Source organism: Manacus candei, unplaced genomic scaffold (assembly GCF_025592945.1).
Source record: "Manacus candei isolate 608988 ecotype Guabito, Panama unplaced genomic scaffold, ASM2559294v1 h1tg000046l, whole genome shotgun sequence".
In the NCBI taxonomy this organism is placed as follows: Eukaryota; Metazoa; Chordata; class Aves; order Passeriformes; family Pipridae; genus Manacus; species Manacus candei.
This window is the reverse complement of record NW_026138094.1, coordinates 18,328-33,384: the sequence shown is the minus strand read 5'-3', so window position 1 is coordinate 33,384 and position 15,057 is coordinate 18,328. Positions and strand designations below refer to the sequence as shown.

At 57.3% G+C, this 15,057-nt stretch overlaps 1 protein-coding gene across 1 annotated transcript; it reads left to right on the top strand.

The window, feature by feature from the left end:
- Nucleotides 1-341: 341 nt before the first annotated feature.
- On the top strand, nucleotides 342-9,833 carry LOXL1 (lysyl oxidase like 1). Its single transcript, XM_051796670.1, has 7 exons — nucleotides 342-1,389; nucleotides 6,962-7,070; nucleotides 7,853-7,990; nucleotides 8,282-8,438; nucleotides 8,523-8,618; nucleotides 8,809-8,924; nucleotides 9,187-9,833. Exons 1-7 carry the CDS (start codon nucleotides 375-377, stop codon nucleotides 9,191-9,193), a joined length of 1,638 nt encoding a protein of 545 aa, XP_051652630.1. The 5' UTR covers nucleotides 342-374; the 3' UTR covers nucleotides 9,194-9,833.
- Nucleotides 9,834-15,057: the final 5,224 nt, after the last annotated feature.

Genomic DNA, 15,057 nt, shown 5'->3' with positions numbered 1-15,057 from the left:
GTAGAAAGGTGAAATCTCAGCTTTTCCCCGGAGTGGATGCACTTCCTCCCGGCTCCTGGCGGGCAGGACCCGCGCCAGAAGTGGTTCCTGGGACCCAACCCCGCCGAATTCAACCCAGATTTTGACGGCGTGACTCACCGAAGGGCTGAAAAAAAAAAAAAAAAAAAAAAAAAGAAAAAAAAAAAAAAAAAAAAAAAAAAAAAAGAAAAAGAAGAAAAAAAAAGAAAAAGCGCCGCTCACCGCAGCCGGAGTTTTTTTCCCCCGCGCATCCCGCCCCCGCGGGCGGGCGGAGGCGGTGCCGGGCCCCCGCGGCGCCGCTCCCGCCCTCGGCCCCGCTCCGTGCGCTCGCTCCGCGGCGCTCGGCGGCGGTCGGGATGGCCCGGCGGGCGGGCTGGGGGCTCTGGGCCGCGCTGGGCTGCGGGCTGTGCCTGCTGGCGGGCGGGCAGGAGCCGTGGCGGCAGCTCATCCAGTGGGAGAACAACGGCCGCGTTTACAGCCTCCTCAACAGCGGCGCCGAGTACGTCCCGCCGGGGCAGGAGCGCCCGCCCGGCAGCCGCTTGTTGCTGGCGGGGGCGGCGGGCAGCGTCCGCCGGCAGGCTCCGGGCTCCGGGACCGTGCGGGGACAGGCGAGACACCCCTTCGGCTTCGGCCAGGTGCCCGAGAACTGGCGGGAGGGCCCGGTGGGCGACGGCGCGGCCGCGCAGCGGCGACCGCCCGCCCGCGCGCGCCAGCCTTCATCCTCCTCAGCATCGTCAGCATCAGCATCAGCATCATCCTTCGCGTACGCCTCGGCGGGGCAGCCGCCGTACCCCCAGTACCCCTTCGCCCCGCAGTACGAGCCCTACGAGGCGCCCCGGGCCTACGACGAGGCGTTCACCTATTACCGGAGCACCGGGACCGGCGGGGCGGCCGTGGCGGCGGGGGCGGCGGCGGGGGCCAGCGTGGTGTACCCCTTCCAGCCCCGCGCCCGCCACGAGGACTACGGCGAGGAGCAGAGCCCCTACAGAGCCCACTACCCGCCGCCAGAACGGCCCTACATTCCTGCCGTGCCCCAGCCGGTGGACGGGCTGGACCGGCGCTATTCCCATAGTTTGTACCACGACACCGGGATTGCACCGGAGCAGAGCCCGGACTCGTACGCCAACCAACAAGCCGTCAACCACGGCGCGGCCTCCATGGATAACCTCCAGGCGGCCGTCGGGACGGGGTACGGGGGTCAGTACCCGCCCTACGAGCCGCAGCCGCCGTTCCGGGCGGTGGAGCCGTACGGGGTCCCTCGTCCCGAGTCCTACCTGCCCGCCAGGAGCCTCGAAATCCCCCAGGCTGTCCCTGATAGCCAAGCTCGGGTCAGCGTGGGCAGCGTCTACAGGCCCAGCCACGGTGGACGGGGTGAGTTTGGGGGGCACCCTGGGGTGGGTGGCAGGTCCCCTGGGTGGGATGTGCCCTGGGTGCTTTGTTATTCCCGAGGGCAGAGTCCCCTTCCTCCATGTCTGATGCCAGTCACTCTTCAAGGATGCTGCCCCAGTGTTGTGGGGGCAAATGTGGCTGAGAGGTCACCGAGGGGCTGTTGAACACCCTACATGTTTTAGGAATGATGTTTGAGGTGGTGAAGAACGGAGAGGAAAGGGAAGGGTCGTGAAGGAGCAAGTCCCAGTGTGGGGTCTGGCCTTGATGTGGGTCTGTGCCATGTCCCAGGGCATCTCATATTTGTGGGATGGGTCTGTGCTGTGGCATGAGGGGACACTGTGCTTGTGGGGTGGGTATGTGCCACGTCCCAGGCCACCCTGCCTGCGTGGGGTGGGTCTGTGCCGTGGGTTGGGGTCACACCGTGCTCCTGGGCTGTCTGGATGCCACATCTCAGGTCATCCTGTATCCATGGGGTGGCTGTGTGCCGTGGGCTGGGGGCTTGCCATACTCCTGGGGTAGGGCAGTTCTGTATCCCGGGCCACCCTGGCCGTGTGCCCTGTGCCGGGTACACTCAGCTCACGGATGGATGGATGGATTTGCTCTGCCTCAGCCAGGGGCAGTCGCTCCCAGTGCTCCCCCCGTGCTGGCCACACCGGGGCCGCAGCAGGGGACCGAGGTCACAGCAGGGACACCCTCGTTTCATGTCCCACTGACCCCGATCCTGGTGAAATCCTGTGGCTTTCAGCTGAGCCTTGCCAAGAGTGTTTTTGCTCCATGGTAAGTTTGGAAGCAAGGCTGGAGGGTGTGAGGAGCAGCAGCCTGGGGGATCAGCCTGTCCCTTGGGAAGCCCATCTCAGCTGGAGCCTCTGACCAGTCTGACCCCATAACCCATCCAGCCCCATCCCTGGTTTCTGGGAAAAACCCATCCCAGAGGATTTGGGCTGGGGGAAGCAGTCATCCCAGCCCTGCCTGTTGCATGCGAGTGAGTAAACACAGCAAGAGCAGCCGGGCTGGGTCAGCCCGAGGTCCAGCTGGGAGAGAGCTCAGGGACAGGGTTTGTACAGAGGATCTTCCTCTGGATCCCCGCTGGCCTCACCAGGAGCAGCCTCTCCTGCTGGGCATGGGGTGTGGGGGGCAATGGGTACCGGAGGTGAGGGATGAGGGGGGTGAAGTATGTGAGGATGTGGGATGCAGGGGCGAGGGATACAGGGATGAGGAATGCTGGCAGTCCTGTGCCTCTGCGAGGGACGCCTGGGGACAGCTGCCCTGCAGATGACCCAAAGCAGCAGAGGGAAAGGGGAAGATGCCTGCCAAGTTTGTCGTCTCCCTGTTGGCAGTGGCTGTGTCCTTCAAGGATCCGTGGGAGCTGGGCCAGGAGGTGACGGTGCTGTGGCTCCACCAGGGCAATCAGGATGCTCGTGGGTGGGTCAGCAGCCCTCGTTGGTCCATCCACATCCACCTCTCAGTGCCGGAGCCCCTGGCCTCCTCCCTCACATTTTTCCTTAATAAATCTAAAGGCAGGAATAAAGATCATCCAAGCAATTTAGAGAGGTGGCCTGGCCTCTCCTCTGGGTCACTTGCTGCTCTCTCCAGCTGAGCTTTGTTTAGGGAAAGCTGTCACCTCCCTGGGGCTCACCGAAAGCCCCTCCAAACCTGTCACCTGCAGGGCCACCCTTCAGGATGGTTTCTTAATTGGTCCAAACACTTCATAAAGCTGAATCAGATGTTAATTATGTGTCTAAGCTCTTTAAGAGCCTCTTAATCCCACCCGGCTCTGCAAGGAATGTGCAGCATTCCTGGCCCCTCGCTGGGGTACCTGGGGGGTTAATTAAGCAATTAGATCCCACCAGCTTTTATGAGAGGGTTTATTGGGGCTTGTGTGAACACTGTGGATTGTCCACCTCCCTCCACCCAAACCAGATGCAGATACCTTGGAAGATGAGTTGGAATAGTTTCCAGTCCTAAATCTGTAGGTGACCAAACCATGGTGGAGGTGGGAGAGGAGCATCTCTGTGTGGGTTGGCCAAGGGAGGGGGACTCTGGGCCAAGGAGATGGGGAGGAGACCTCAGACGTCTTTACGTCTCCTGCTCACAACCCAAGGGTCACCCAAATCTTGCTCTGGGGCTGTATCACCTCAGGCCAGAGTGCCTCCCCTCTCATGGGGTTTGGACAAGGTGCTGGTTCCCAACAGGGCTTCCCACTTTTGACTGACCCCTAGGAGGAATCTCCAGGGGCTTCCTCACCCTGACCCCTGCTTGGACCCCATCTGCAGAAGGGTGTTTTGCCTTGACCTCATGGAATGGATCACCCAGGGTTGGTGTTGGAATGAGAATGGGTTTTGGGAATTCCATGGGGTGATAGGGATTTTGTTACCCACTAAACTTCAGTTGTGGTGACACCTGAGGGTGCCATCACCCATTGATGGGGCACCTGGGCCAGGAGATGATGGTCTTCCTGGGAATGTCTTCCTTTGGTGGGTTTGGAGGTCAGTTTGGGTTGATTTCAGGTGTTTAACAATGAGCTGGGGATGCCAAGATTCAGTGGGGATGAAGGGGGATGTCAGGAGGTGCTGGAGGAGGAATTCTACAGGGATGAGATGGGATGGGATGGGATGGGATGGGATAAAGGGGTGCACCAGAGGGTGTTGGAGGAGGGATGCTGTGGGGATGCTGCATGGATGGGGTGGGATGGCATGGGATGAGGTGGGATGGGATGGGATGAAGGGGAATATCATGAGGTGCTAGAGGAGGGATGCTGTGGGGATAGGATGGGGGAATGAAGGGGTGCATTGGGAGGTGCTGGAGCTGGGATGCTGCAGGGGTGATATGGGATGGGATGAAGGAATAATGGGGTGTCAGTCACTCAGGGTGTCCCCCATGTCCCCATCCCCGCTGCTAAAACCACCCTGCTTTGGTGCTCCTGCCTCCCCAGGGCTGGGACCCAGCACTGCCGGGCACAGGGAGGAGAGGCAGCTGCCCTCTCGGAAAACTGCTGGAGCTGGGATTTTTGGGCTAAGCCCGGCACACCTGCACAAACAGCGCGGCGGGAGCGGGCCGGCCTTTTTTTATTATTCTAATTTTCACGGTGAAGAAGAAGGAAATCTTCTCTGGCAGCTCCCAGGGCAGGCCGAGGGGCCGAGGAGGAAAAACAAACATTTTCCTGCTGTGGTTGTCCCGTTTCGGAGGCGATGGCAGGGGGGGCTGCCGGGGCTCTCACTTGCAGGAGGTGGGAAAACGCTGCCTCAGCAAAAAAAGTCAGGATTTGGCCAGCTGGGATGGGGACAGTCGGGTTCCCTGCTGTGCTGAGGGGACATTTGTAGGGTGGCAAGGCCGGATCCTGCCATCCCATTAACTCCAGCGACTCCGGCACTTGCGGTTTGACCTTTCACTGCCGAAAGCCAGGCGCGAGACCCTACAATAACAGCGGGGCCATCCAGGGCGAGCTCCGTCGTGGGGGGAAAATAAAACTCCCCGTTGGTAAAGGAGTCGGATTTCTCTCTGGAGCGTCCAAGAATTTATTATAAACAACAGTGGGGAGGAAAAGCTGTTTTATAAATGATGACAAATGTTCCTCTCGCAGGCCCCGGGGTCGTTCTCCGTTGCTTTTTTTATTATTAATTTTTTTAAGGGAGGGGGGGGAAAGTCTTTCCAAGCTCTCCTTGATTTTCTTGCCCCCGGCTTGTGAGGCCCCCCCTGGGCATTACATCAGCAGCGATGACCAAGCGAGCGGGGCAGGAAACGAGCTCCAATGGAGTGACGTGATCCCTCGAGGGAAGGCAGGCCCAGAAACAAGGAGGCATTGTTCTTCTTGTCCAAGGAAAAATAGGGAAAAAAAGGGAAAAAAAGGAAATGTGCTGGAAACTGTCTGGGGGCAAAGAGCGGGTGGGGCTGGAGCCCCTGGGTGCCTTGAAAGGGGGTGGGGACAAGGATGAGGATGGGAATGGGGATGAAGATGATGGGGATGAGAGTGGGGACAGGAGCCAGGATAGGAATGGGCAGGAAGGTGAGGATGGGAGAGGGGTGGGCAAGAGGAGATGAGGATGAGGAGTGATGATGGGGATGGGGATGAAGATGGAAACAGGACTGGGGATGGGGATGGGCATGGGCATGGGGATGGGAAGGCGGAAGAGGATGAAGGGTGAAGATAGGGATGGTGATGAGGATGGGAATGAGGATGGGGACAGGGATCGGGATGAGGAGAGGGCTGGGTATGAGGATGGGGATGAGGAAGGGGATGAGGATGAGGGGTGAAGACAGGCATGGGAATGAGAATGAGGATGAAGATGGGAACAGGGATGGGGATGAGGAGAGGGATGGGGAGGGGGGTTGGCATGAGTATGAGTATGGGGGAGTGGAAGGGGATGAGGGTGGGGACTGGGACAGGGATGGGGTTGAAGATAGGGATGAGAATTAGGAGAGGGATGGGCATGAGGACAGGGATGGGAAGGGGATGAGGATAAGGAGTGAAGATAGGAATGGCCTTGAAGATGGGGATGGGAACGGGGATGGGGATGGATGAGGAGGAGGGTGGGAATGGCAATTAGGATGGGCATGTGGGAAAGGAGGAGGGGCAAGGATGGTGATGGGATGGGGACAGGGGTGGGGACAAGGATGGGGGATGAGGGTGAAGATTGGTTGTAGATGATGATGGGCAGGAGGACAGGGATGGGGATGAGAACAGTGCTAAGGATGGGAATGGGGGTAGGCTGGCGAGCCTGCAGCAAGGACTGACCCTAAGCAGAGGTTGTTGCAGAGCAGGACTTTGCAGAGGGCTGGCAGAAGGGAAACTGAGGCACAGAGTGCCTGGGGAGTATCCCTCCCTCTCCCAATCCTTCTTGAGGGGCAGATGCTGGGGCATTTTCTGGGTCAGTGGTGGTGGAGGAGCCTTTGGGAAGGGGAGGTGTGAAAGGGCATTGCTGGGGGGAAGTTCCAGCTCTGTTAGGGCTCCATAATAGTTTTGGAAACTGAGTCAGCCCCTGCCTGTCCCTACATCTGTCCATCTGTCTGTCTGTCTGCCTGTCACAGGTCTCTTCAGTGTGGCCCCAAGGAACTGTTGAGAATTCAAGGAGATGAGGGATAACAGCAAGGGCTTCCTGGGGTTAGCTCTGCACTTTCACCCCTGTTTTGGGGTGAAAAACAGGAAACAGGGAAGGAAATAGGGATTCTCCTATCTTGGGGGTCATGTCACTCCTGTCCCTGACTGCCACAGGGGTGGGAGGCTCAGGGGAACCTCAGAATCCCTCTCAGGGGGGCCGGGCAGGGCTGAGTGTAATCGCTTCCAGGAGGGTGGGTTGAGCAATCCCGCTGTAGGAAAATGGAGGATTGGGATTTGCCAGCGGGAGCTGGGAGGGAAGGGGAGGGGAAGGGAGGATTTTCCATCTGCAGCTTAAAATTAAAAAAACGTGGCGGTGACCGAAGGAAAGCTTCCCCCCTTGGCCGCTTCGAGGAGAGGACTGTGGTGTCCCCAAGCCTTGTCCCCAGGCCCTGTTCCCATCCTCAGGGCTGTCCCCAGGCCCTGTCCCCGTCCTCAGGGCTGTCCTCATGCTCCTGGCAGGTCTCCCCGACTTGGTGCCGGACCCCAACTATGTGCAGGCGTCCACCTACGTGCAGAGAGCTCACCTGTACTCGCTGCGCTGCGCCGCCGAGGAGAAGTGCCTGGCCAGGTAGGAGCAGCTTTCCTGGGGGTGACATGTGGCCTGGGATGAGGGGGACATGGGGACACAGCGGGGAGAGAGGAGGGACCCAGGGAGTGGAAGGGGGGATGTGCTGATAGGGGAGGAGGATGAAGGTGGGGGATGAAAGGGGAAAGGGGAGGGGAGAGAGAGGAGGGATGGGGAAGGAGGAAAAGGATGAAGGAGGAGGGTGGAGGGCAGCAGAAAGGGAAGAGGAAAAGGGAAGGGGAAGAATAGGAAAGAGGGATGGGGAAGTGAATGATAGGAAAGAGGAAAAGGGAATGAGAAGAGGGATGGGAAAGAAGGAGAAGGATGAGGGAAAGGATGGAAGAGAAGAAGGGAAGGGGAAAGAGAAGGGAAAGGAGGATGGAGGAAAGAAGTGGATGGGAGAAGGAAAGGGGAAAGGGAAGCAAAGAGGAAAGGGGACAGGAAAGGGGAAGGAGAAGGATGAAGGAAAGAGGTAAGGAGAGGAAAGAGGAAAGGGGAAGAAGGATGAAGGAGAAGAGGGGAAAGGAGAGAAGGAAAGATGGAAGGGGAAAGGAAAGGGCAAAGGGAAGAGCAAAGCAAAGCATGATGGAAGGTGTCTGGTGGGTTCTCTCCTTTTTTCATCATTTCCTTTTCCACGGAGGAAACTCTCCCTACAGAGGCTCTCGCTGGGGATTTTCCTCCTCGGGGTGCCAGGGCTGACACTCCACCCTGCACCTGGGGGGCTTCTGTCCCCCCGGGGCTGGGGCTGAGGGGACGTGGGGTTTGACCCTCCCTGATGTCCCCAGCACTGCCTACACCCCCGAAGCCACCGACTACGACGTGCGGGTGCTGCTGCGGTTTCCCCAGCGGGTGAAGAACCAGGGCACGGCCGATTTCCTGCCCAGCCGGCCCCGGCACAGCTGGGAGTGGCACAGCTGCCACCAGTGAGTGTCCCCACCCCACCTCCCCTCCACCAACCAGCTTTTGGGGGCAGCTCCAAGGCTTTTTAATGGCATGTCCCCCATTTTGTGGCTTTGCTTTGAGATCTTGGTGGGAGGGGGGTCGTTGCCACTTGTCCCTAAAGCCAGCACGCTCCTGCAATTAATGTCCCCAGGGAGGGAGCTGGAAAGCTGCTGGGGACCCAGCGTTGATGAGGAGCCCCCAAAATCACATCTGGGGAGGGAGTGGCGTCATTCTGGGGGTCACCCTGACTGCCATCCCCCCTCCATCCCCAGGCACTACCACAGCATGGATGAGTTCAGCCACTATGACCTGCTGGATGCCACCACGGGCAGGAAGGTGGCCGAGGGCCACAAGGCCAGTTTCTGCCTGGAGGACACCACCTGCGATTTCGGCAACCTGAAGCGCTACGCCTGCACCTCCCACACCCAGGTGACCTTGGGGGGGCCGGGGGAAGAGGCTGCTCGGGGTTCACCCCCTCCCCAGCACACCTGAACCCCCCTTTTCTCCTCACAGGGCTTGAGCCCGGGTTGCTATGACACCTACAACGCCGACATCGACTGCCAGTGGATCGATATAACGGATGTGCAGCCGGGCAACTATGTCTTGAAGGTGGCCAGGGGCCTTGGGGGAGATTTTTGGGGCAAATATTCCTGTTTTGGGGGTGGCTTGGGATCTTCCAACCATCGTGTTCAGGACCTTCTTTGGTGGCGTCCCTTTAACATGGGTTTAGGTGCTGCTCGTCCCCCCTCTTACTAATTTTTTGGGGGGTGTTTTTTCCTTCCCTTTTGCCCGTTTTTAGGTTCAAGTGAACCCCAAATACATCGTCCTGGAGTCAGACTTCACCAACAACGTGGTGAGGTGCAACATCCACTACACCGGACGCTACGTCTCCACAACAAACTGCAAAATTTCCCAGTAAGGAGATGGCCACGTGTCCTTCCCCATCCTTCTCTTCCTTATGTCCTGCTTTGTTTTTCCCTTGGCCATCAGAAAAAAAACAGTTGGGGGTCAGACCCGAGTGGTTTAGTTCCTTTTTTCCTCCCTTCCATCTGTGTTTTCTCTGTGAACCAAAAAAAGAAGCTGGATTTGGCCAATGGTGGGGCTGGGGGTTGGTGTCTCGTTCCCTTTTGGGATGTTGATACTGAATTTTCTGGGATTTTGTTTTCTTTTCTTTCAGATCTTGATGGGAGCAGGGCCAGAGGGATGTCACCTGCCTCAGCCTCTGTCCCCTCTTCAAAAAGAAAGCCTGAGCTCCTCTGCCCCACCAGAGACCCTGGAGCCCACCAGCAGCTCCTCGAGACACAGACTGCCCCCCCTGCCCCGAAAAACCCCCCATGCCTTCACATTAAAAGGAGGGGAAGCCAGAATGACTCTTTGAAATTTTTTTTATACTTAACTGTTCTTTAATCTTAGTTTTTTACCATTTCCTGAGGGGATCCAATGCTGGGTTGTAGCTGGAATAAAGGCAGGGACCCATAAGTGCTGTATAATGATGTAAATGCATACTAGCTCTGTAGTCCTTAACCCCTTTGGCTTTTTTTTTGGGGGGGGGGAGGGTCTCTGGCCATGCCATGTTTCCCCAGGGGGAAGAAGACAGCCTGGATTTGGAGCTGCTGCCCCAGGAAGGATACTTGGCCCCTCTTTTTGAAGTGGCTGCCACGCCAGGATGCTCCAGGTACTTTTGGGACTGAAGGTGCTGGAAATCCCATCACCTTTAATGGAGAAATCTCTCTGTCTGCCCAGCTTTTATAAACACAGAGAGTCCTTGAGATGACTGGAAAGCTTGGTTTATTATTTTTATTATTGTTAATGTTATTGTTATTTTCACAAGCTTTAAAACCAGAAATCATTAGAACACGTTGCTTTTGAGGGGTTGGTGTTTGACCGAGGCCGCGGTGGCACCACAAAGACCCACTGAGGGACGTCCCTGGATGTCCTTGGGCCATCCAGGATGGGAATATCTCCTGAGAGATGACTGTTGTCCTTTAATCCTGGATGGTGGGGACCAAGGGGCACAACCCATGGGGAGATGGGAAGGATGGACTCCTCAGGACACCCCCCGTGCTTGTTGCTGCCTGCCTGGATTGGAGAGGGGGTGTGGGACACGGCCACCCTCTTGTGACATCCTGTGGCTCTGGGAGCTGCAGCCCTGTCACCACACCCCACTACTGGGTCCTTTTTTCCCCCTTCCACATCCTGTCCCCCCCCAGCCCTGTGTCCCCCTCAATCACTCCTGTCCCCCCCCCCAGCCCTGTGTCCCTGTCCCCCCCCAGCCTTGTGTCCCCCTCATTCACTCCTGTCCCCCGGCAACGACTCTGTTAATGGGGACTGCGAGTGGCTGCTGGAAGGTGAGGGACCCCCAAACGCACCCCTGGGACCCCCAGAACCCCCCCCCAAAATCCTGGGATCCCCCCCAAAACCCTGGGACCCCCAGGACACCCAAAACGTGCCCCAAAACCCCCCCGGCAACTACTCAGTTAATGGGGACTGTGAGTGGCTGCTGGAAGGTGAGGGACCCCAAAACACACCCCTGGGACCCCCAGAACCCCCCCCCCCAAAACCCTAGGACCCCCCCAAATCCCTGGGACCCCCAGGACCCCCAAAACTCACCCGGGACCCCAAAACCACCCCCGGGAACTCCTTGGTCAACGGGGACTGCGAGTGGCTGCTGGAAGGTGAGGGACCCCAAAATGAGCCCCGGGAACAAACCCCCGAGCACAGACCCCCGGGAACGAGCCCCTGGACTTAAGAGTAAGGGGTTTGAAATCCTCAAAAGCTCAGTGATGACAGAACAGTGTCACTGCCTTTATCAGCTCATCTCGAAATTCAACACGTCACAAGAAGCTGTGCAGAAATACCCATCTCAACAAAGATCTCCCAGAGCAGTTCGAATCCAAGTGTGCTTCACTTCAGCTGTGCACAAGCACCACTCCTGCTCACGTCCGTGCTGTGTTTGACAGAGTCTGACAGAACATTCCTTTGGGGAACGGGCTGGTTCCTGCTCACGAGGAGGCTGATACGTCAGACTTACTGCCTGAGGTACAAAACACTCTCCAGAGTAATCACCCCAACAACTGGATCAGATAGAAACACATCCTTAGAAATAACAATTGCGATGCCAAGGTTTTCGTGTTTTAAACTCTCTGTCTCTCCCTCCAGAGTTCTCCTGGCAATGTAGGGATGGTGTTTAAGAGCAGCATAAGGAGAAATGACAGTCCCTGTTCCACACTTTCCAGGATAGCAACACTGCCAAACTGAGCTTGTAACATAGACACTCTCAGGATAATTTGTATCTCTCATTAAACGCTAATTCTTCATTAGAAGAATCAGGACAGAGAGGCTGATTTAACACCTAGAGGGATTCGTGGGCTACAATGAGGACACTGAACACAAGCCTGGTGCTCCTGAAAAGGGCAGGTATTGACCTGACAAGTGCCTCAGATCCATCTGTGACAAGAAGTGGGAGGTGGAGTTGGTACCAGAGTCGCTGTCCCTTCACACACAGTTAGTCATTGGCCTGCAGAAGAGAAGGGGGTTCCTGCCTGCTGCTCTCCCCTGTCACTGCCCCGTTCCCTGGGAAAGTGCAGCTCTTGTCACTGCAGTGTAAAGGTGGGGAAAAGGCAGCGAGAGAAAGGCAGCCCAGCTTGGGGGGTGAGCCTCCCTTCCTTCAGCTGCTGGGAAACGTGGCCGGGGGTCCCTCAGAGGCACTCCAGCTGAGGAGCTGCACCACTGCCAGAGGGACTTGGCAGTGACGGGGCAAGGGCAGCTCCTAAAATGCCCAGCTGGAGGAACGAGCCGCCCAGGCCTCCGCCCCGAGCCCTGTACAGGGCATTTGGGCTGCTGGGGAATGGCCCAGCAGGGAGGTTCTGCTCCTGCCAGCCCAGCTGTTGCTTCCAACTGCAGAGGAGGGGAAGGTATTTTGTCAGGACAGTCGCTCATGGAATGGGTTGCCTGGGGAGGTTGTTGTATCCCCATCCGTGGAATGTTTCCAAACATGACTGGATCCCTCCCTGAGCAGCCCGGTGCGATCCCATTGGTGACTGTGGCCTGAGCAGGAGGTCAGACTTCGAGACCTTTAACTGTCTCTTCTGACCCAGATTCCTCTACAGTCCTGCAGCACTTCTGGCTTCTTACAGTCCATGAGACCTGTTGGTTCCACAGTCTGCAGAGAAGCTCCTTTGCCCAGCAGGCAGTCCTGGAATGCCCAGACATCCATGGCAGAGATTCCCAGAGCTGCCATGTGCCCCAGCTGTCCCTGAGCCCCAGTTTTGGCCTCGGCACTGAAACGCTGCCAGGACCCGTCCCTGCTGTGCAGGTCCGTGGGGCTGCAGGACACGGTGTCACACAGCACACACGGCCACTGGGTCCCGCCAGCTCCTGCAGCCTGTGCTTCCTGATTGCCGGGGATTTTAGGGGCCACCCGTCTCCAGGGATGGGCAGGGAAACAGAGATTTCCTGTGACTGGGAGCAACGCAGGGCCTTGCCAAGGCAGGAAAATGGCCCGGGGTTCAGGTGCCCGTGTGCAATTCCATGTGCAGGGGGTCTCCCCCAGCAGCAGGTTCCCGGCCCCAGTTCCCGATCTCCCGGAGCGGAGCGGGCGGGGCGGGGCCGCGGGGACAGGCGGGCTGGGATTGGGCGGCGGCGCTCGAGTGCTGATTGGGCAGCGCTGCCGGCCCGCGGTATAAAGGGCCGGCGGGGAAGGTGGGGGTGGTTGTGTGTGAGGGCTGAGGGTGCGGCCCCGCTGCTGCCCGGGCTGCGGAGGGGAGAGCGCCTTGGCCGCTGGGTTTGTGCACCGGGGGAGCCGGGGGGCGTTTAGGGGCGCGTTGTGCTGGGCAGCGGGGGCCGGGTAAAGCCCTTCCCTGCCGGGTGACCCTGGGGGAGCCGTGGCAGGACTGCGGGGCTGGTGCTCTCTGGGTGTCTCAAGTTTTGCTTTGGAATTCCAAGCGCTTTCCCTGTGCAGGGAGGCAAAGACTGCTTCAGCTTGGTTTTTTTTGGTGCTGCATTAATGCTTTTTGCTCGTTCTGTGTCCATTTGCAGCCTGGCTCGTGGTTTCCCCTGGTGCTGGGGAGTGGAGGCGAGTTGTGCTTCCTGCCGGGAGAGAGAAGGGCCTTGGGAAGCTGCTCCATGAGCCGGGGCTGTGCCGAGCCGGGAGTCTGTCCAGGTAAGAGCAGGGCTTCTACTGCCAGTGAGGAGCTGGGTTCTGCTGCTGAAACATGCCCATGCCTTGAAATGCAAGGACAGGCAGGAGCTGGGAGGGACCCTGAGCACATTTGAAAAGCCCTTGACTGTGGGCCAAGTGTCCAGGAGAAATGATTCCTTTTTTTGCAGGGAGGCAGTTTGTGAGGACAGGGGGGTTGCTGTGCTCTCTAGCAAAACTACTCCCCTTGGGATGTGCAGGGTGAGGGAATGTTGGCCACGTGTGGGCTGGAGCAAAGGTGTGTGGGTGCCTGTGTGTGACAGCCGTGGGTGTGCTGGAAGGGGGTTCTGGTGCCATTGGAGCTGCCAGGGAGCCAAAAGGGGCACAGTTGTCTGAAAAAGGTGAAAGCTCTGTTGGCCTCTGTTGACACCTGCCCCAAAGGAGCTGCAAATTTTGCCCCTCTTGGTTGCAGGCTTCACAAAGCTGCCAGGAAAGGAAGTTTTAGATTCCAACTCCCCTTTCTGCTAAAGGTTTCCTTGCTCTCTCAGCAGGATGTCGAGTGCCACCATGTCCCCGAGGTCACTCTTTCTGCTGTTGGAAGAGCATGAGGTGGATGGAGAGGATCCCCAGCCATCTGCAGGCACAAGGGACTGGCACAACTGTGATTTTTCTCCAGCTCTCTTAAGGTGGACTTTCAGGGTACCATGGGTAATGTGCCAGCTCTCCTGCTGGAGTGTTTGTGTTCTGCTATATTTGAACATCAAGAGTAAAACTAAAGTCAGGTGTGTTCTGGAGTATGTTACACTCGTGCAAAGCTCCTTCCCTCTGTTTATTTTCTGTTCTGGAAAGCACAGTCTGGGGTTCCTGGGCACTTCCTATTAAATGATTCCATGAAAATAATTTTATACTGAAAGGAGAAAGGAGCTGTCTGTTTGAGATCAGATGTCACTGATAAAAACTTTATGTTTTTTCACTCAGCAAGCTTTTAAAATATCTCATAGTGTGTAGGAATGCCTGGCTTCTAAAAGTAACCAATTGAGTCTTAGAGGCTTCTTTGAAGAGCTGTTTTCAGGCAGCAGAATTGGCCCTGCAGGAGGGACTCTGTGCCTGCTCTCCCGTGGCTCCAAGGGATCTCTGGCCCTTCACGCCGGCACCGAGATTTTCTCGGGAAGGGCCTCAGATCCCCGGACCAGTCTGGGACACAGGCAAGATCCCCCTGCATTTTGGGACCAAATTGGGCCCCCTGGAGGGACAGTGCTGTTGGTGCCCCCCGGGTTGGGGCACCCCGAGGACTCCAGCGCGCACCGAAAGGATTATTCGGGGAGATCCTCGGGGTGCCCGGCCCTGGGGAGCTCAAAGCAAGGTCCCTGCAATGGATTCAGGCATTGCTGAGAGTATCCCAGGGGTAGCTGTCCATGCTAGACATGGAGCTCTCTAATGGACTGTAATTGGGTTCTAAAAGTGGTGCTCCAACTGCAAAGGAAGTGTGGGATTGGGATTAAGAAATGAGCAGTGATGGTCCAATTGGCTGTTTTCTCTTGAATGTAATGGTAAGAGCTGCAAGAGTGCCAGGTGTGTGTTTCAGTCCCCAGCATTTGGTTTGCACATGTCCTGGTCAGACACAGGTCCAACTTCCTCAGTCCTTAACCCAAGAGAAGGAGAATTAAGGACTGGCAGTGTTAAGGTGATTGGTGTGACAGGGGTTAAAGTGGGAAAACATCGGGGGATTCCTCAGTTTGTCTCTGCCAAACTCACCCAAACCTGTGCTAGGAAGAGATTGAGTAGAAAGGTTGAGGCAGAAACGAAATGGAAAACTGGGGATATTGAAACTGTAATTGCTGGAACTAAATGTGTCCAAGCAGCAGCTCTTGTTGTGCAGGGAATAACTCCTGTCAGCAGCAAGGTCCTGAC

Coding starts and splice junctions, on each gene's coding strand:
- LOXL1 (XM_051796670.1), top strand. CDS start 375: ATGGCCCGGCGGGCGGGCTGGGGGCTCTGGGCCGCGCTGGGCTGCGGG. Junction 7,071..7,852: donor GAGGAGAAGTGCCTGGCCAG/GTAGGAGCAGCT, acceptor TGATGTCCCCAG/CACTGCCTACACCCCCGAAG. Junction 8,619..8,808: donor CGGGCAACTATGTCTTGAAG/GTGGCCAGGGGC, acceptor GCCCGTTTTTAG/GTTCAAGTGAACCCCAAATA.